At 41.1% G+C, this 22,340-nt stretch overlaps 1 protein-coding gene across 1 annotated transcript; it reads right to left on the reverse strand.

Annotated features, from left to right (window-relative positions):
* Positions 1 to 6,531: 6,531 nt before the first annotated feature.
* Positions 6,532 to 21,281, reverse strand: LOC137268219 (sialin-like). The gene is made up of 11 exons (XM_067802758.1): positions 21,233 to 21,281; positions 17,511 to 17,740; positions 16,351 to 16,584; positions 13,794 to 13,881; positions 13,263 to 13,358; positions 12,357 to 12,487; positions 11,724 to 11,873; positions 9,945 to 10,077; positions 8,838 to 8,988; positions 7,833 to 7,923; positions 6,532 to 6,735 (listed from the first exon to the last, which is right to left on the reverse strand). Exons 1-11 carry the CDS (start codon positions 21,279 to 21,281, stop codon positions 6,532 to 6,534), a joined length of 1,557 nt encoding a protein of 518 aa, XP_067658859.1.
* Between the last annotated feature and the right edge of the window lie 1,059 nt (positions 21,282 to 22,340).

Genomic DNA, 22,340 nt, shown 5'->3' on the forward strand with positions numbered 1-22,340 from the left:
CGTTTTGTTTATTTGTTTTTCAGTGTCGCATTCAATAATATTCCAGCTATATTGCGGCGGTCAATAAATAAAAAAAAAGGTAGTGTAGCCAGACAATCCTGTGATCAGCATGACGAGCATGTATCTACGCTATTGGTATCGATGGCATGTGTCAACCAAATCAGCGAGTCTGCCCACATGATCATGTAGGTCTTCTCTTTCCACAAGCATGGGTTACTGAAAGCCAATATTCTAAAACGGACCTTCATCGTTTCCAGCAGTTACATCAGTGTTACAATTACTGTCTGTTTGCATCGAAAACATACCTTTGAATTTCACTTTAAACACAAAAGGTAAATCAAATAAAGTGAAACTAAGATTGCGAATCCCCACAATTTTCCCTTGCTCACTGGACATTTAAACTTCAGAATTGTATTCAACTGAGCATAAATGTTGTTCAAGACACGATCATAGATTCAAATCGCCAATATTGATTTGTACTACAAGGGGGTAAGCATGGAAGTTGGAACAGTTAAACAAATGCGATGTGCGGTTCGTGCGTTAACCTATACCAGCCCTAGTTGTTCTCGGTGTTTCATTTAATGCGCATACCCCCTTGTAATACAAATCAGTAATAGCAATTTCAAACTATGATCGGTTGTTGAACAACTTTTATCCTCAGTCGGCAGGATTATCCAAAGTCACAGTGCCCACACACCACGGTGCTGGTAATATGCGAGACGCAGCAGACAGAATGAAACATGAGGACAATAAAATATATGATTTTACGTTTGTACTAAATCACGTGCTTCCGATTTTTTAAGAAAAAAAATATGTATAAATTAATAAGCAACGATCAGCCAACAGTATCAAATAGTACGTAATCCTTAAAATATTATGAATATATATAAGAGTCTCATTGCTCACTATGTATGTATTGAAGCTACAAGAAACGTTTTCCTACAGATAGGTAGCCATTCATTCGAATACGGGGTGGTGGGGTAGTGTAGTGGTTAAAGCAATCGCTCGTCACGCCGAAGATCCGGGTTCCACTCCCCACGTGGGTACAAGGTGTGAAGTCTACCAATTCTGATGTCCTCTCGCCTTGGCATTGTTGGAATACTGCTAAAAACGGCGTAAAACTAAACTCACTCACTCACTCGAATGCATTATCCCAGACTGACATGCTAATGTATGCAAATGATACCTCTGTATTGCATTTCTAATAGCGACATTAGTTTTGCCGTGGACAATAAATGGAGCCATTATTTTGACCACAGATTAACAAAACACCTCATTTGGCTGAACATATTATTTCCAATCAATAGTGGCAAGAATGTCTTTCACAGATACATGCACAAACCAATGAATACTGATTTCCGAACTATTTATTGCCGATGTATCTCTCGATGGTCTCCGCTGAATATGATCAAATAATATAATATCTATAAAACAACGATGATTGATTGATATGTTCTGCTCCCCACTTTCATAACAGACATTAAAATGATCGTATATTCTTTTACTATTTTTCGACATGACACTTTCCCAAATGGTTTACGCACAATTTCCTTCACGCACGGATCACCCCATGCAGATTCATTCACACATGATCAAACCCAGGTCCTCACTCCAAACACATTCAGTCACCAGTATATGCATATATACTATAACGAGCGCTCATGTTCTCAACTTGAAACGTCTGTTAGCCGTGAACTTTTCCCGGAACTGCCTCGAAAGTGCTTCGTAATATGGTGATGGCAGCTTCGACATATCCGAATACCGTCATAACCGGTACAGCAGATCGGACAGGCTTTTCCTTCTTTAGCGGTAATAATGACAGATATTTCAAGTTTTGATTTCTTCTACTCAATTGTTTTAAACACTCAGTAAAATCCACTTGCGAATCTCCCACTAACGAAATATACTTCGTTCTGCGTAAAAGTTGATTAACAGTAAAATTCCAGTCATATCTCTTTGATGCGGTGGTTAAGCTAATTATGTAATATGACTACGAAACCTGTTTCTTATTTAAATAAAAAAATGTAAGGTTATAGAATTCGTTGACGTTAACTTTTTACGCAAATTGCTTCTCGTTAAAAGAAACATGCTACTATACATGCCATGTGGAGAGTGAGTGAGTGAGTGAGTGAGTTACGTTTTACGTCGCACTCAGCAATATTCCAGCTATATGGCGGAGGTCTGTAAATAATCGAGTCTGGACCAGACAATCCAGTGATCAACAGTGTCTATAAAAACATATGCTTTTGTAGCGTTGGATCTAAGATGCATCATGGTAGCTTACGCAACTTCAAACGTCAGTGTTGTTCGATGGGTAATGAAAATTAAACTGAAGTTGTGTAAAAGCATATACTGGAATACGTGTTTATTAGACAAAATATATCAACATGTTGTACAATCTTATGTTTCGTATAACATACTTAATCGCAACATAAAATGTCTTGTCTCGAAACCGTCCGAAACTTGGGACAATCTATTGCCAGAATGATGGAGAATGTTTCATTCGATATTTCCACACCTTTCCAGATGTAAAATAACACCTGTTCCTTTTGTACTTTGCAGTATAATTTGAAACAAACAAACCATGGCACGTACAACAATGTAAAGCCGAAAAAGGGCAAACGGTCGCGAGTTACCTAACTCTTTGATACCCATCATTGCATAATATACAGACAAGATTCCAATATCCAGCCAGAACGGTGCGAACAAGGCATGCGACTCAAAACAGGACAATAAGCAGTTCAGTCTCTGTTACGACAACCGTAAACCAGCCTGGACCTTCCGTTGATGAACGACGTCAGATTCAACGTCGGTTTACAGACATCATATATGGCGTCATGACGTCAATTTGGCAGACCGGTCACTGGAAAAGGGTTTCTATATACTCCTAAAGCATGCTACTGTTACCACTTAAAAGTTTAGAGAATACTTCGAGTGTGTTTTCTGATTTAATACACAAACATCAAGCTGAGTTAAGTTTGTTTGCTGCGTTACGGAATTTCACTTACATGACGAAATCCAGACCAGACAATCCAGTGTTCAGCATCATATTCAAAGGCATACACTCACATTACACAAAGTGCGTTGACTGATGCTCAGGTTGTTGATCAATGGATTATTTACAGACCGATACCATATAGCTGGAATATTGTTGCGTGCGGCGTAAAACTCACTCACGCATTATCACAGGAGGACGCTTTACTCACCTTTACCGTATTCTCTGTTGTGGTGTTTAAGGAATAAACCGGGGTTTCAGCTGGGACGCTTTGATGCTAAGTAATGGTTGGGATTCACATAGCATCGTTCATCTTGTGACACTTAATGGTATTTCTCTCTTTGTCCTCATGATAATTCCAGTTTAATTAAACACGACTAATTCATCACGGACGGGTAATCAAGCTAGACGATTCACATTGTCAATCGAAACAGTTATATAGATGCAAATTTATGTTTAACGCCGTTTTACCTTACTGTGAGTGAGTTGGGTTTTATGCCGCTTTTAGCAGTATTCCAGCAATAAGAAGGCAGGGGACACCAGAAATGGGCTCAACACATTGAACCCATGTGGGGAATGGAACCCGGTTATTAGGCGTGACAACATAATGCTTTAACGACTAGGCTATCCCAACTCAATGTTTTTGAGTAGAGATGCAACTATATACCTAAGGATGTTAAATTTTACGTTCTTGTAAAAATGTTCCAGCAATATTAAGGACGGGGACAACAGAATGGGCTTCACATATTGTACCCGTGGTGAATCGAACCCTGGTCTTCGGTGTGACGAGCGAACTCTTTTGCCACTAGGCTACCCCGCCGACTCTTTGGGATAGTAGTGTACACAGTTGATAGAATTAGACTTGGTTGTAGTAGTGTACACAGCTGACAGAATAAGACTAGGTTGTAGTAGTGCACAGAGCTAACGGAATTAGATTAGGCTGTAGTGTACAGAGCTAACAGAATAAGACTAGGCTGTAGTAGTTTCCAGACCTGACAGAATAAGACTAAGATGTAATAGTGTACAGAGCTGACAGAATGAGACTAGGTTGTAGTAGTGTACAAAGCTGACAGAATTAGACTAGGTTGTAGTAGTGTACAAAGCTGACAGATTTAGACTAGGTTGTAGTAGTGTACAAAGCTGACAGATTTAGACTAGGTTGTAGTAGTGTACAGAGCTGACAGAATTAGACTAGGTTGTAGTAGTGTACAGAGCTGACAGAATTAGACTACGTTGTAGTAGTGTACAGAGCTGACAGAATTAGACTAGGTTGTAGTAGTGTACAAAGCTGACTGCATTAGACTACGTTGTAGTAGTGTATAGAGCTGACTGCATTAGACTACGTTGTAGTAGTGTACAGAGCTGACAGAATTAGACTAGGTTGTTGTAGTGTATAGATCTGACCGAATTAGACCAGGATGTAGTAGTGTACAGAGCTGACAGAATTAGACTAGGTTGTAGTAGTGTATAGAGCTGACCGAATTAGACCAGGATGTAGTAGTGTACAGAGCTGACCGAATTAGACTAGGTTGTAGTAGTGTATAGAGCTGACTGCATTAGACTACGTTGTAGAAGTGTACAGAGCTGACAGAATTAGACTAGGTTGTAGTAGTGTATAGAGCTGACAGAATTAGACCAGGATGTAGTAGTGTATAGAGCTGACCGAATTAGACTAGGTTGTAGTAGTGTATAGAGCTGACCGAATTAGACCAGGATGTAGTAGTGTACGGAGCTGACTGCATTACACTAGGTTGTAGTGGTGTACAGAGCTGACAGAATTAGACTAGGTTGTAGTAGTGTATAGAGCTGACCGAATTAGACCAGGATGTAGTAGTGTACGGAGCTGACTGCATTACACTAGGTTGTAGTAGTGTACAGAGCTGACAGAATTAGACTAGGTTGTAGTAGTGTATAGAGCTGACCGAATTAGACCAGGATGTAGTAGTGTATGGAGCTGACCGAATTAGACTAGGTTGTAGTAGTGTATAGAGCTGACCGAATTAGACTAGGTTGTAGTAGTGTATAGAGCTGACCGAATTAGACCAGGATGTAGTAGTGTACAGAGCTGACTGCATTAGACTAGGTTGTAGTAGTGTACAGAGCTGACAGAATTAGACCAGGATGTAGTAGTGTACAGAGCTGACCGAATTAGACCAGGATGTAGTAGTGTACAGAGCTGACAGAAATAGACTAGGTTGCAGTAGTGTACAGAGCTGACAGAATTAGACCAGGATGTAGTAGTGTACAGAGCTGACAGAAATAGACTAGGTTGCAGTAGTGTACAGAGCTGACAGAATTAGACCAGGATGTAGTAGTGTACAGAGCTGACAGAATTAGACCAGGATGTAGTAGTGTACAGAGCTGACAGAATTAGACCAGGATGTAGTAGTGTACAGAGCTGACAGAATTAGACTAGGTTGTAGTAGTGTATAGAGCTGACAGAATTAAACCAGGATGTAGTAGTGTACAGAGCTGACTGCATTAGACAACGTTGTAGTAGTGTACAGAGCTGACAGAATTAGACTAGGTCGTTTTCTTCGATTGCAAAATCTTCATGAACATTAGAGGTAATGTTGTAGACAGAACGTCGGTGGTATATTTGCCGGGGGTAACAGTCTGACTAGAAGGTTCGCTCGTCACACAGAAAACCCGAATTCGATTTCACATATATGTACAATTGTGAACCCCATTTCTGTTTCCCCTGTCGCTTTATTGAATCTTCCATATCAATGCAAACATGTACGGGCTAAATGCTGTATAATATAGTTAGTATTATTCGAATTAATTCCTCCATCCAGATGTATTTTGATATACATTAACATTCATGATGAGTGGTTCATCTGTTTACAACAATCTGTTGCCCATATCACATCATTTTAATGCTGCATAAACATTACTATGATTAACCTTTTCACTATCAGCACGGACAGATCGCCAGTCAATCCTGCAGCGGATATCAAACATACAGAATGTCATTTGATAGTATTTCTCCTGTGTTTTGCTCCTCCCAGTCCATGGCCGTACAAATATTGTACACAAGCGGAATTATGGACTTAGTGAGTCTTCGTACACGATATTTTAAAGTAAGTGAGTGAGTTTAGTTTTACACAGCAATATTCCTGCTATAAGGCGGCTGTTATTTTAAAGTGTGTTCAGAATATTAAAATCTTTAGCAACATCAATTGCTTGTTTTGGTTACGTTGTCTGTGTTGGATGGCCCGGAATAATTTTAATAATTGCATCAGAAGCAAAATTTTGATTCACAGAGTGACGTTGATGTAAGAGCAATTGCCAAAGAAGAACTGGAAAGGTCTTTGTCGGTCCGGATTATGTTAAAATAGGGTTTAGGACACCAAAATGTGGTTGCACAGAGTGTCAGAGGCATGAGAACAATTGTCAAAGAAGGACTGGAAAGGTCTTTGTCGGTCCGGATTATGTTAAAATAGGGCACAGGACACCAACATTTGGTTGCACAGAGTGTCAGAGGCATGAGAACAATTCTCAGAGAAGCACTAGAAAGACCTTTGATGGCGTATCTAATGTTCTTCTTCTGGTTCCTTGATATTTTCAATGACGACATATTTATGTGTGTTCTTGTCCTTGATGACTTCAAGCTCTATGGCGTCATGGTCGTTCCATGACTGGAGATCCCCACTTGCAAAGACGGTGAAGATGAGGGCACCTGCTACCAGAAAGCCCGCGCATATATACAGCACGAGGCGCCATTCCTCAGCAGTTTTCTGAGGAAAAAGATTGAAATATTTGGTTTAGATACTGACACACTTAATATTGAGTGTGAGTGAATGAATGAATGAATGAGTGAGTGCGTCAGTTTGCCAATGAGTATGGTTTTACGTCGTCCTTAGCAATATTCCAGTAATTTCATGCGACACTAAAAATGGGTGTCATACATAATACCCATGAGGGGAATCGAAGCCGGGTCTTCTGCATGACGGGCGACCGCTTTAACCATTAGGCTACCCCACCAGAAATTTGATAATGGAAATGCTGTGCATAACAGGGTAGAAGTGCTTCTTTTCTTTTGTTTATTTTTCTTATTGTCTTTTGAATAGTTGGCTCCAGGATCAACTAACGATTTTCTGACAAATGAAGTTCAGTCAGTTTGTGAAGACGTGCTATATTTATCTGGAAGAATGGCTAAACGTTTGCCGCACCCAGCAAAAACTCCAGCTATATGACAACGGTCTGTAAATAATTGTAAACAATCCAGTGACTGACATCATGAGCATCGCCCCATGCAGAAACCATACATTACGATACATCAATCATATCAGCTTCAGTCTCCAACTCCTGCTACCAAACGTATCTTTTTTTACGTCAGACAGCTATGTCAATATTTCAAGCGTTGTCACAAATGACATCAGAACCAGGAACTGCAGATGGCGAGAAAGAGTTGCAGGCTATGCACAGCTGACACTGGGCAATGGTCAGAAAGTGGCAGTTATGGACAAGGACCGGAGACATCAAGCATTTTAGACATCAAGCACTTCCATTAAAGTACATTCATAATATATAAGTAACCTGTGAATGTCTTGGGGTAGAATAGGCTTTTAGCAACCCATGCTTGCCATAAAAAGCGACTATTCTTGTCGTAGGAGGCGACTAACGGGATCGGTTGGTTAGACTCGCTGACTTGGTTGGCACATGTCATCGGTTCCCAATTGCGCAGATCGATGCTCATGTTGTGGATCACTGAATTGTCTGGTCCAGACTCGATTATTTACAGACCGCTGTCATATAGCTGGAATATTGCTGAGTGCGGCGTAAAACTAAACTCACTCACTCACTCATGATATATAAGTAAGCAAATACTTACGTTAGGCGTGAGAGCCCCAGCAACCAGAGGGGCAATCATTCCAGGCACAGTAGCCACCGTGTTGGTTATTCCAAATAGTACACCAGAATATCTGCAAGTCACAACCAGGTTTGCTCATAGACGAAAGATCACTTTGTGCATTTGTGTAGTCATGGATATTTGTTTACATAAGAACTGCTACAGTATTGATTTGCTCCTTTTTTGAGAAAATATGCTCGTATAATCAATCATTCAAACAATCAATCAATCAATCAATCAATCAATCAGCCAGCCAGCCAGCCAGCCAGCCAGCCAGCCAGCCAGCCAGCCAGCCAGCCAGCCAGCCAGCCAGCCAGCCAGCCAGTCAGTCAGTCAGTCAGTCAGTCAGTCAGTCAGTCAATCAATCAATACGAAGGAATTACATGTATATGTCAGTATAGAGTATGGACAGAAATGTAATTATACATATGTAAGGCAATGTGAAATTGGGTAGTAGGATTTCTGCAAGGTAAAAGCTTCTTAAAGTCATGTAGGTAAATATTTACTTCTGAGTTAAGTCAAAAAGACTCGTGAAACTCGTGTTAGAATTTCTCTATAGTAATCGTAACAGGCGACTAACGGGATCGAGTGGTCAGGCTCGTTGACTGGTTGGTAATCGTATACCAATTGCGAAGAGTGATGCTAAAGCTCTCAATCATTACATTTATTGGTCAAGACTCAATTATTCACGGACCGCCGACATATAGCTGGAAACTATTGCTGAATGCGGCGTTAAATCATACCCATTCATTCAATCAGTGCTTTATGGAATCCGTTTCTGCAGCTATTCCAAACAGATTTTTCTCTGGCGTTGTCACTTAAATTTGTCTTGAAAATGGCTTGGGAGCGTGATCTTTTTTAACACTTCATGTGACATCGATTAAAAAGAGGAAAGTGGATGTATAACGTTGATTAGCCAAGGACAGTGTTTACAACTTCCCATGAACTTGAGATCGATTTAGTCCGTTTAATGTGAGTGTGACGTACTTGGGGGCTATGTCGACGTGGTTCACGAGATACGCTCCTTTGCTGATCCCCATACACCCGACAGCGGCACACAGGAACACGACTGCGACCATCCTGTTTTCGCACTTTACAAAGCCTGTTGCTACTAGGAAAACCGCAACCGACAGGAATGCTGAAACAGAAGCGATGGGATTGTGTATGAAGTCGCTCAGAATAAATTTTCAGTTTTTTTCAAATTATCAATCAAGTTGTAAATTAATGCAAGCAAGATCTAGGTTCAACAAAAGTTTTAGAAGTGAGTGAGTGAGTGACTTTGGTATTATGACTCTTTACAGCAATATTTCAGCAATATCACGGCGATGGACACTAGAAATGGGGTTCACACAGTGTATACATGTGGGGAATCGAACCCCGGGTCTTTGGCGCTTTAAGTTGTAGGCTACCCCACAGTCCCTCCATTCCTTGGAGCAGTGCTGACAAACTGAGGGTTCTGCAAGCTATCATGCTACATCACCCTCTACGCTAAGTATGAGAATATGAAACTACTAGAGCTCTGCGCAAGAGTGGGTGAATTTGGTTTTACTCCGCTTTTAGCCATTTTGCAGCAATATCACTATGGTTCACACAAGAAATGTGTGTCCCACACCGCGCCAAGGGGAGGCTCTGCACAAGAAACCTAAGAAACCAATGCTTTGAAAGATGTGGGTAAAAACCCGGCGAGATGAAGGTCTTCAACGCCCTTTATGGAACTACGCCATCAGGATACAACGTCGTCAGCGAGCAACGTCACCACGATACGTCGTTTGTCGTTACCGTAAAATGTCGGGGTAAAATGTAGTTGAAAAGCAGTTCATTACATCCTAAAATATATTTTCCGCCACGATTTGGACAATGTTAATCTAATTTGGATTAACACGTCATCACATTACCGTGATCTGCTTCTAAAACAAAAGCTGCTTGTGCACACAGTTAGATGACCAATCTGTTGGGCAATGAGGAAAACCAATCGCCTCCACCACTGTGATATTTCAGCTATACATGAAAAGGGATGATCACAACTGCATTTCGCGCTTGTGTTTCTCTGAACGCTGTGCTCTTCATGCCAGTGTGTTAAGCATATAGATATACCTGCGTTTTGCCAGATCTTCCTGACCTTTGTGGTGCCGAGTGTGGTTTTGGCTCTCACGAAGTCAGCCAACTGACCAGCTAGCACTGCCGCCACAGAATGACAGACATAGGGCAGCGAGGATATCACTCCGTTCTGTAACATACATGTGCATTTATTGGATGTGTTTTGCACAGGCCTTCGTGTCATTGCGAGGACTAAAGATTTTTTTTTTTAAAAATATAAAAATATTGAGATGACCACCCGACTTGCAACTTGAAACTTGAAACATATATTTAGTAAATATAGTGTACTGTGAATCGTTTCAAGTGGGGGATCATCTCAAAGTTTTTAAAATAATTTAAACACGAGGGCATGTGGTATTAAGTGGCAATCTGCAAAATAGATTTGACATATTCATAAATTAGGGTCATATATTTCGCAAGGTGATTGTGGGAATTCTGGTATCCGTGGGCCAGAATCAACTATTTCAGGAGGGATATTGCTGTCTGAGGCTCTGGATCAGATCATCCAGTGATTAACAGAAAGCAGTCAGTCTCGGCAATCAGGTTACAATGACACGTGGGGTATCATCGATCCGAACCAGTCAGTCCCGTTGATTGCCTCTTGCGACAAATATGTGTTGCGGGAGACCAGTTTTTACCCGGATATCCACGTTCTTGTAACTCCGAAAACATGAAGCACATTGCGGGACCAAAACCAGGAATAAGTGATCAGAAAGAGCCTCAGAAATTCAGCATTGTTCAGTTTGTGTTGGGAATGCTATTTCACATTTAATAGCGCGTAGTGATGGAAAACCCATTGGGCTTTGTCTTTACTATGTTTACATACACTGCCGCCTCCCCCTCGTCAGTTACTAGACAGTCACAAACAGACACCGTGAATGAATGCAGCACCCTATGTTTGAACTGAAATGGGGGAAACGTCGCATGGAAGATTATTGGACTTGCTTGAGCGAGTCAGCTTAGTTTGTTTTAGCAACGTTCCAACGATATCACGGCGGAGACTTCAGAACTGGGCCTCACACATGATATCCATGTAGAGAATTGAACCTCATTGAACGCTTTAACCACAAGGCTACTCCAGACTTGATCGCCAGGGACAAGTTTTTCGAAGCGTTCAAAGAGCTATGATAGTCGTAAGTTAATGTTAATGTACGGCACGTACGACTATCTTAACTCTAGGGGAGCTCCGAGAAACTAGGTCCTGTCATACGTGCTGTACATTAGGTCCTGTCATACGTGCCGTACATTAGGTCATAGTCATACGTGCTGTACATTAAGTCATAGTCATACGTGCCGTAAATTAGGTCCTGTCATACGTGCCGTACATTAGGTCATAGTCATACGTGCCGTACATTAGGTCCTGTCATACATGCCGTACATTAGGTCATAGTCATACGTGCTGTACATTAGGTCATAGTCATACGTGCCGTACATTAGGTCCTGTCATACGTGCCGTACATTAGGTCATAGTCATACATGCCGTACATTAGGTCATAGTCATACGTGCCGTACATTAACATTGACTTATTATTAACTTAAAATTCGAAAATCTGGGCTCTGGGTCCCGTTTCACAAAGCTACTATAGCGCTACGACTATCGAATGCCTATGTTACAGTATGCAAGGTTCGACAGGCATAGCGCTCCGATAGCTTTATGAAACCAAACCAGTAATCTATTGTTGGAGGAGCTGCCGAAAAGGCTCGAGGTACAAATGTCTCACTCTGTAAGCTAGTGGATGTGTTGAATGCGAGTCCATACTCTACATATGAACAAACCTGGCGGATGTCAAACTTGAGGACTTCCTTCATGAAAGTAGGAAGGACAGTGATGAGAGTATAATTGGTCCAGTTGTTGCACATATGAGCCAGGATGATGGCCCAGAGAGGTCCGGACTTGGCCATAGCCAACCATGGTGTCGATCGAGTCTGAAATACAGTGTGGAAATACTTGTTCCTTATCACATAATAATTTATGGTAAAGTCAACGCCAAGCATTACTGGAGAGTCACTTCCTATTTATACCCTTCATTTATGTTGGTGATTGACGTAACACATTTCATCATAATGCAGAACATTTTAGGGCCGGTGCCTTTTAGCAAATGAGACCAAAAAATTATCTCTGTGTGTTGTGTGATAGACTTTAGTTCACTCTCTGAAACATTCATCAGACTGTGCTAATGAGTGAGTTTCTTGAAACGTACTGAATTCAACGTCTCTATTATCAGACCGCAGTTGCCTCATTGTCACATGATTATAAATTGTTTAACATCGAGCCGGGCAGTGAGGTAGCCTAGTGCTTAAAGCGTCAGCTTGTCACTCTAAAGACCCGGGTTCAACTCCCAACATGGGTACAATGTGTCATTTAAGGTGTCCCCAACTAAACTCACTACCTCACAGCCTGCATATTACCTTAACGTTCGTCTTGTAGCCTATCTTCTTCTCGATGTAAGCAATCTCCTTCTCAGATATGAATTTATGTTTGCGGGGATTGTCAGCTGACAGCAACATCCACAGGCCAAACCAGACCAAGTTTCCAGCACCTGCAGCAAAGAGTGGTATCTATAAGTACGCATGTATGTAAAACCGCAATATCCCCGGTTCTGAGATGCCTCGCTATAACGTCTAAGGCGCCGAATAGTTCTTTATCAAGAAGTTTATCATTTGTATTCACGGCAAAGTACGTCTACGTAGGGGGCAGGCCAATCACTGGACGAGCCCTCCGCCTCGATCCCTGAACGAGGATTGTTCATTTACGTCAACGTCAATGTAATTTTTCTCTTTGTTTTCTGAATTGAATAATTCCTGCGTGTCTCATATTTGGCATTTTAGAAGAGAAATATAGTTCGCTCTACACGTATGAATTGTGTAATAAAGTACCGTTTTGCTCTAAATTAAGATCGTTAACTTTAGGGGACCCTTGCGAACTGTATTTCTGGATTATCAAAGTACCCTCCTATCGTGTGATAATTTCAACATACACTACACTACAACCATGTCTAAGTGGATATACCAGTTGTTCTACCCAATAACACCAATGAATTAGATCTGAATGGACGTTCTTAATGATGTGCTCATTAAAGTAATACTGGATAGTACATATGCACGTGTGGAATGAGCAAATATATTAGTACATATACTAACCAGTATTAGTGACTAAGCAAAGATAATGATGATGATGGTGATTATTATTATTCATGCTGAGGCTGTCAGTTAAAACCCAATTAAACACTATACCAAATAACAACATCAACAACAAATGTAAGACGTGTTTTAATTGAAAACAATATTCAAGAGGCATACAGGAGGCATACAAACCAAACACGTAGAATATAGATCCCCAGCCGTTGTCAAACCCGTTGGCACAGAGGTACCCAGACAGTGCGAATGCAACGATGGTGCCCACGTGAGGTCCTGCAGATGACGGAAGATGATAAGGTCAGTATTCTACAGGAACTAATTAGTGTCAAGTTAAATACCCACTTGTCCGCAATCCTCACGCATGTTGTGGGTCCATTTGTACCATCTGATTTTGTTTGTTAATGTGTGTGTGTACATTATCATAATGCGGCGGTTAATACGTCTATTACCCTTTGAACATTCTTTTCTCAGGATATATATAGGAGAATGACGTATTTAGGCATTTTTCTCATCAACAGAATTACGATGAAACAAAATAACACACAGGTATATATGTAAAATATAAATAATAATAAAAGTGGCGGTAGAGTTTGTACTACACTTTTTCAGAAAAGTCCATATTCTAGTTCTTTTGAGGGTGTAGGACTCAAACCTCAACCAAAGCCACATCAAGTGTTATATTTGTTACGTTACTTCACTTTACGTTACCTGCATAACAAACCGACATCAGTTTACTTCTCTCGAGTGGAGGCGCCCATCTCCCCCATAGTGAATGCGTAGCCGGAAATGACACGCCCTGTGATATCCAAAAATAATATTCTGCCTTATAATTTCATTAGGTTCATTAAATACAATTATGTTGAAATAGTTGATATGGTCTTGCAAATGCATCTATTGAACGGTTCCACCATTTTTACAGAAGCTTGGAATCCATTAGGAGAGGTCCCGAGTAACTCTATCGAATCGGATAGGGTTGTGATTGGTTGCTTGTGTACCCAAATGGTCTGGGGCGTTGATCATATTATTATTCACTGGATTGTGTGGTCCAGACCAGGGCTGCGTTTCACAAAAGACTCCTAAATTTAGGAGGTCGTAGGCCATACGACCTTGTTTACGACCCTCGTCCGACCTCCTTTACGACCGCTTCACAAAGACGTCGTGTCCACGTCGTACCACGGGGTCCTATATACATGTCGCACATCGTGTAAGAGGTACTTTGTTGCATAGCAACGCATACAGCGAGACCAAACAGGCACCTGCGTATCTTGTTATTCCCGTAGTATTTCAAAATAGAAACACTGTTTCAATACCAATGGAAATGTCATGTTTTTAACTGATAGCACAGATTATCTTATCGTAATAATTTTATTCTCTCATTAAATTCCATTGAAAATTACAAGATAAAATGTATAAATCAGTTCCATTAATATTTGCAGTGTTTACCTATAAGGTTTGAATTAATCGCTGTCCATTAACCATGTTGCCGTTATGTCTACGTTTGATCTACTAACACTAATCTTGTGTAAAGCTTTAACCATGGTCCGTTACACTAAATGAGTCAACTTCTTTCGTAACTTTTATTCAGTCAATTAAAAATGTTGTCCACGCTTGTCCATCCGACCTTGACCTCAAAGAAATGGCCTAATATGTACAACAATGTTGACATATGACATCACAGCCGATGACCGATTTCTTACAAAATGGCAGCTTCGCTGACAAGGGTACACAGGATTTTGCGAGGACTCTTCCCTCGATTCAGGGATCGTTTGAGCATAAATACGATATGTAAGTAATCAGAATGACTCTGACTATCTGTGTGTTGTTATATGTTTTCATCATTTTTATTGTAAGTAAGAGAAGAAGCCAGAAACACTCATCTGATAATTACCGTTGTTCTGCGTGATTTTGCTTCAGTTATGGCGTCACGCTACACGGAAACTTTGACAATTACTTATGAAGTATCAAATCTTTGAATTGTATCTGTTATTAGTTTCCTCTTTCCTGCTATGATACTCTTTCTATGCATACAGGTATTGAGCCATTCAAAGAAATGGAGAGCCGGTTGTGGATGTCGGAATTTGTTTATAAAGTGCTGCACAATCAATGTAAAGTAGGAATTTTTGTTTACGTTTCAGACGCAGTCTTTGTTTGTTTTCACCCCCAGTATGTTTCGTTTTATTTTATCTAGACTGTTGGTAATGGTGGCAAAGACCAGGTGTAATATCATGTTAACGTGTATCGGTAATTTATTGATGCATTTGTCACAGTTGATTACGGAATATTCGTGATGCAATAGGCGTCTCAATACCGGCCTTCTCGAAATGAGATTTTGTAAACACAATCCAAAATGGCGGAAAGCGCACTTGGGCGTTGGTGTGAGTATAGATTCGAAGTTTCCAAGTTTCGAGGTTTCAAAAGCAGCCCAACCGGTTCTAGGTTCATCGGCTGCGTTTCAGATTTATCATTGGTAATAACATGAAAAACTCATATCAGTGATCGTTAGCATGTTATTTTTAAATGAAATAATCATAGTAATTATCACATTTTCGCATTTGAAATCATACTGTACACCAAATAATGCTGTGAGTCATTATCTCAAAATTTCTCAGGCCTTATTAGTTAGCGTGTTTTAATCACTTGCTGTACCATAGTCGTTGACGCCATCTTTGTACTAGTAGTGTTTACGACCTCCTAAAGCATTTACGACAGGTCAGTCGGGGTCCTGAATTTTGGGCTGTTTGCAACACAGTGTAAATGTACGAGGTCTTTGTGAAACGGGGTAAAAAAGTAAGAGGTGGTCTACGACCTGCTTTACGAGGTCGGACCGGTAGGAGGGCTTTGTGAAACGGGCCACAGATTATTTGACGCCGTTACACACCTTGAGGGCAAAACAAACAAAACACAAACAGCACGTGGGGTGACATAACCTATCCACAAGACTTGTGGACAAGAAGGATGGGTTCACCTGCCCAATGGTCAAGTTTCCTTTCACGTCTATCGGAGGTTGTCCAGCAGTGTCTTTCAATACTTCAAAGGGCTGCATGCGACTTCGCATAAAAGGTGTTCGTGGGTAGCAACATTCAGTCCCTCAGTGAATGTATCAAGCATTGTATGGACAATGGAATCTTCTTTTGGAAAGGATCCATTGATAATTACATATGTTATTATTATGATTATGAAGAAAAATATTTTCGCTGAATTAATTCAATTTCAGACGCTTATCTCCAACATGTCCGATATGTGAAATGAGGACATTGAAACTCACCGCTGCAAATCCTATGATGAATCTCACTGCATATAAAACATACAGATTCAGACGAGCACTGACAGGGGTGAGAATGGTCCCAAGTCCGTTGACGAACATCCCGAGGCCCCACACCCGCCGTGCCCCGTAGCGTCCTGCCAGCCACCCTCCAGGTATTTGTGTGAAGATGTAGCCGTAGAAATACATAGCGAGAATACGCGACCTGGTGGGCTTGTCCCAGTCAAACTCACCTCTCTAGAACACAATCACCGCCAGTATCAATCATGTACAGTAGTCTTGATCAAATAGAAAATTGTAAAAAGACGTAATTTTTTAAAGAGATACATAACTCTCAAGCGATTTTGTCGAGTTTTTTTTCTCATCTTATATGTCAGTGAAGGTTTTTTTATCTGCATTCATATGCTGACAGATACAGCTGCAAAAACAAACTTTAAAACAATTAAACTGTGATCGAAAATGTTATAAAACCAATCTGAACATGTCTCTATTTCAACGCACGGTCTATGCCGTAATACGGAGGTCACAGGCCCTCTTTCTTTCAAGAGTAAGCAGTCTGCCAGGAGAAAGAGCATCTGTATTTGTTTGCCAGGGCTATCTTGACAATACCGTTTTGGCTTTATTTTGAGCAAAAGCAGTTCCATCCGTCAACGTCTAGTTAAAACGTTTATCTTGACCTTCTTTGTGTACAGCTTCGTTCCCCTTTGCTGTTCACCAAGTTGACGGCACCCTGACGAACTTAATCTTAAATCAGTTTGAAAAATTAGATCCAGCACCGTGGAAGTGTTGCCCCCCAATTGCATATAACATAATATGGCATGGAAATGGAAAGGAAAATGCCCAGCCTGAAAATTATTGGTTGAGCGTTTGATAAGCAGTAGGATGACATATGTCGACTGAAATTAATATATTGTGGATCATCTGCCCTTAGTCCCGACATCTGAGGCTGGATTTCTATAAAATTAATACATCAATCCTCATAAGTCTCTTTCTTTATATGTTCATGACAGCATAGGACGGAAATACATTTGGTACAAAAGCACCACTACCTTTAAAAATAGCAATAACATCAAACACAGTCGCAGCCATACAATCGAACACTACACTCCAGCGTTACAACAGTGCGTCCAGCCGTTCTGGCTTGGAGCTCTGATAATGTTTACCTGTGTCGTGGAGACTGCTTGTTCCAGTATCCCACACGCTTCATCCACTATGGTTTCCGAACTCGACGTCACATTGAGTCCAGTGCTGTTGTCATCGGATGTGAAGTTTGACGTCGCCGACCGCACCATGCAGATGATGGCCACGCTGATGTTGACGCGAGTGGCGTACAAGAACATGAAGCCAAAGAAGGACACATAGGCCAGAATCCATCGCTTTGCGAATGGACTGACTGAAAGGAAACACGAAACGCTTCAGTCAGCCATATCCTCACAAATTCTCACAAACGTACCAAAATGTTACCTTCATTTTGTTTCAAGCACTACGATGTGGTTTTAAAACGTCCTTGTGCAGGAATGGCGTCGCCAATAGCTGCACAGGCTCTGTCTCCAAAGCAAACGTTCGGACAGGATGCCTATTACTTCTATGAGTATTTGTATGAGTGGTCGGGGAGAGAATGGCACTCCAGCTCTATAGACATTCACGATATTTATATCGTTACCGACATACTTGTCAAATAAACTGTAAATGCTGAAACATGCGATCATCATAAATTCATTCATTCTTCTTACCCATATTCGATCCTTGAAGATCAGGGCCCCGTTTCACAAAACTCTCGTAGCCTAAGATCTCGTAAGTTTTCTCGTAGCCATTGTACCTCCTATACTGTAACATAGGAGCTACGGATGCTACGAGAAAAGTTACGAGATCTTAGGCTTACGAGAGTTTTGTGAAACGGGACCCTGGTTTAGAATACTGGCCTTCATCAACCCGTGATTGTCGCGAGAGACGACTGACGGTATCGGGTGGTCAGGTTCGCTGGCTTGGAAGTCATCAGTTCCCATTTGCGGAGATCGATGCTCATGCTGTTGATCACTGGATTGTCTGGTACAGACCCGATTATCTGAGGCCCGCGCCTTATAGCTGGAATATTGCTGAAAGCGGCGTAAAACTACACTCCCTCACGTACCCATACTCGTTGTAAAATTTACACTTTTCCCTTTCCCAATCGTCTTCATGTTCGACTGATGTAAACTGCGAGCATGGTGAACTCGGAAGAACCACTAAATCTAGTTCGTTAAAACCGTAAATCGCATACACACATTTCAGTTAATATACACATGGAAATAAAAACGCAGCATCTAATTCATAAGACCTATTATTCTGTGAAATGAAAAACAGACATTTCTGTATGGTTTCTGAATGATTTTCGAATTAACATTTTGCATGTTACTGTGTGGCATGAATATTTTGGGAGATTCAATAATTGTCATGACACGTTGTAAATTGCCAGAGGTTACAAGATGGCAAATGACTGGCATGAGAAATGTAGGAATGTCAGTCAGGCAAACTGGAAATCAAAGTGGGCGTACCCTTACATCATTTCAAGACTCAACACAGAACAAACACAGAACTACCAATGATGTTAAAGATCTTCTAAGTCATGACAGACCCTGTCAGACCAAAGAAAGAGAGGACAGAGTCTTGTTAAGCACTGAAGTACATCGTGAAGACAACAGTGGTCTCTAAGGAGACCCATTTTCAACAGGACCGTCAGGAGTCGGCAGAAAACAGCAGGATACAGGGCAAGAAGAAGACCCAGCGGATGAAACTGTCTCACAAAGCAGCACTCCTTGCGTGATGTAATCGCTTGAACATTACATGATGAGTTCCGATAAGTTTCTCATTGTATATGATGGATGGCTGAACACGTGTGTGGAGACAGCAGACAACTTCCGTTCCTCACAATATCCAGGGTCCCTTTTGGGGAACGTGAAACATGGTGTGGGCATCATTTCCTTGGGTTGCGAGATGGACGTCATTACCTCTCGTGGTAGCCTTAACTGACCTCGGTGTCAGCAGGATCTTTGAGAGGGTTGTTGTCCCACATTTTGATAACCATCCTCTCTCCACAAAACCTATCTTTATAATGATAATTCCAAGCTTCACAGAACACGTGCTGTCTCCCAGTTCGTGCAACAGAATGCCGTTGAGACCATCCCATGGGCAAACATGCCTCCAGATCCCAGTGGGCATCAGACGGACATTTTAGTCCGTCGTTTTCGACAGAGAGCCACCTGTCCACACTCTCAATGATTTGACTGATGCTTCACATGAGGAATGGAACAGGATTCTATAGAATGAATAGAATATAGAAGAATGAAATCTGCAGATTTAGTTAATGAATTAGGAGGCGTCCTGATTCAGTTTTGCACGGAACGTTAGTATTCGGACTTACAAGACATTCTTCTTCAGTTCCGTGAAACAATGTGTCCTCTGTAGTGTCAGTTTCGTTTCACCACAAGATTCATGTACCATGGACATCTTTGACAGATTTGATGCACCAGTTCACTAACGGTGGTAAGAGACGGGTATTGCTTAATTAATTTTCATATGTATACATCAAGTGACAGGGACAGAAATATCCGTCCACGTGTTTAAAATAACAGTCTAAGTAAACTTATCCTCAGTAATTTTCGTTACACTCCACTACTGAGTCTAACACACGCTTATGGGAGGTCGCGTCAGGTAACCTTTGAGACTGACCAATCAGAACACAGCTTACCAAATCGCAAAAGTGCATATTCGCACATATCTTTTGATTCAGAACTTTTTACCTCGAAAAGGTTCTTACCCGAACGATTCCGAATGCTATTTAGCGTACGCTCGCTTCTGGGTGATGCACACAGCGTACGTACAACCATGACAACGGTGAGTAAACAGTCGCTGAAAATAGTGTTTTGGGCAATATTCAAGGATGTTATCTTGCGGAAATATTAGCTAATGGTAACCATGCCAAGAGAAACCCCAAAGCCTATATACTGCAGGTCAAATAACTGTGTTATATGCCTATTTTGTTGTGGAGAGATCTGTGTCAGTGACCTGAATGTTTTGAAAGTCCCTCCTATCCCTAAATAGTAGCCGTTGTCTGATTAGTTAAATCTATTTAACCGTCTCGTGTTTGATTGGGCGGTCATAGGTCGCTCAAAGGTTACCTGACGCGACTTTCTACTAGGTTTTGTTAGACTCAGTGGTGGTGTGTAACGAAATACATTGAGACTAAGTTTACTTAGACTGTTCAATATAACTGTTTACTGTGTTTGAATTAGGTAACAGTAATAGTAAAACATATAGATACCAAGTTCAGGCTGACATCTATTATGCGATGAATTTCCATGTCGTGTTCAATATCATGCCAATAGTCACACAAACAAAACCCATGTCACCTTTTCAAAAACGGTGGACGTAAAAACTACGAAAGACACAAAAAGAAAAAGTAAGATAAAAAGAAAATAAGAAAGCAAAGACGGAAATAGACAAGGAAATAAGGAAAAATAAGCAGAAACACACAACTATAAGACAAAGATATGACAAAGGGTAAACAGAGAGGAGTAACCGGAGAGACATAGAGTAGACACAAGGTAAGACAACATTTAAAGAGGGGAACAATGGAAAACAATGGGGGAAACGGGGAGGGCAAAAATGGGAATGGGAAGACAAAGAGGAGAAACAGGGGAATCATAGGGGGAAACAGGAGAAGACAAAGAGGGGAACAAGGGAAGAAGTGTGCATTGAAAGCATAGTACATTGTAAGAACCCAACAATATTATTAGCTTGTGTTTACGATTTACTACCCAGTCGGATGATAACACTCTTGTGACACACTCTAACTCTGACTAACCCGCTTCCTTACTAACACAGTAAGCGGTGGGGGTAATGTCACCTTTTTCATCCTCCTCCTTTCCCGATTCCCTTTCAATGAAAGTCTGCATTTTCTCGGTATCGCCCAGCTATTCACCAAGTCTGTTGTAATCCACTAACTAGGGCATGAAGTGAGCTTGTTCGCGAGATAGAATCGTGGATACATGCTGTTGCATAAGCACACGCGTCTTGGACATGCTCGCCTGAAAGCATTTAGTCGTTTCGTGATGTCCATATTTGACTTACCAGAGGCGAACGTCCGTAATGAACGCTAGTTAGTTTTAGTTTTACGCCGCTCCTGGCTATATTCCATCAATAACCGACTGGAGGAATCGAACCCGGGTGCTGGGCATGACGAGTGAACACTTTAAGCACCAGGCTACCCAAGTAGGTCCCTCAGTAGTTAATGATTCCACAGTAATGTCTTAAAAGTTCAGAACTTCAGCACAAACAATCTGATGACTAAACAACGCATACACAGGGATGAAATATTTCAGACGGTAGGTTTCCAAACAACAGTGTTTGCTCTTGAATTGTAATAAAAATACATTACGTTGATGGGACAACATAGATGCATTCAGATATGGAAATATTAGAGTTAACCGGTGTGATTAATTCTCTTGACAATGACCAGGAACTTGATGCCAAGGTCGATACGTAGTTAGACATGAAAAGATCCGGATTAGAACTGATCTTCAGCAGCCCATGCTTGTCGTAACTGGCGACTAACAGGATCTGGTGGTCAGGCTCGCTAACGCATGTCATCGGTTCCCTTTTGTGCATGTCAATGATCATGTTGTTGATCAATGGATTATCTGGTCCACATTTAATTATTTTCAGACCGTAGCAATATATGGCTTGAATATTCCTAAGTGCGGCGTATAACACAAAACCAATCAACCAACCAACCAACCAACCAACCAACCAACCAACGATACGCAGTTCTCAGCAAAGAGAGGTGATACTTTGATAATGTGTTCCGTTTCCCTTACAAAATGTTTTATAACCGCACACTTCCTTATTACCATATCGTTAGTAGATCTTTCCATTTCCTTTCTAACTTAAATCAGATGATGGACTATTGCTCGTTTTAAGACATTCACTCAGCAAGTGCCTCAACCAATAAAGGG

The sequence above is a fragment of the Haliotis asinina genome, chromosome 16 (genome assembly GCF_037392515.1).
Source record: "Haliotis asinina isolate JCU_RB_2024 chromosome 16, JCU_Hal_asi_v2, whole genome shotgun sequence".
In the NCBI taxonomy this organism is placed as follows: domain Eukaryota; kingdom Metazoa; phylum Mollusca; class Gastropoda; order Lepetellida; family Haliotidae; genus Haliotis; species Haliotis asinina.

Excerpts from the sequence above, each read along its gene's own strand:
- LOC137268219 (XM_067802758.1), bottom strand. The coding sequence starts at position 21,281 with ATGCAGACTTTCATTGAAAGGGAATCGGGAAAGGAGGAGGATGAAAAA. Across the intron at positions 11,874-12,356 it reads GCTACAAGACGAACGTTAAG|ACTCGATCGACACCATGGTT; the intron begins GTAATATGCAGG and ends ACTGTATTTCAG. Across the intron at positions 8,989-9,944 it reads GAAGATCTGGCAAAACGCAG|CATTCCTGTCGGTTGCGGTT; the intron begins GTATATCTATAT and ends CTTCTGTTTCAG.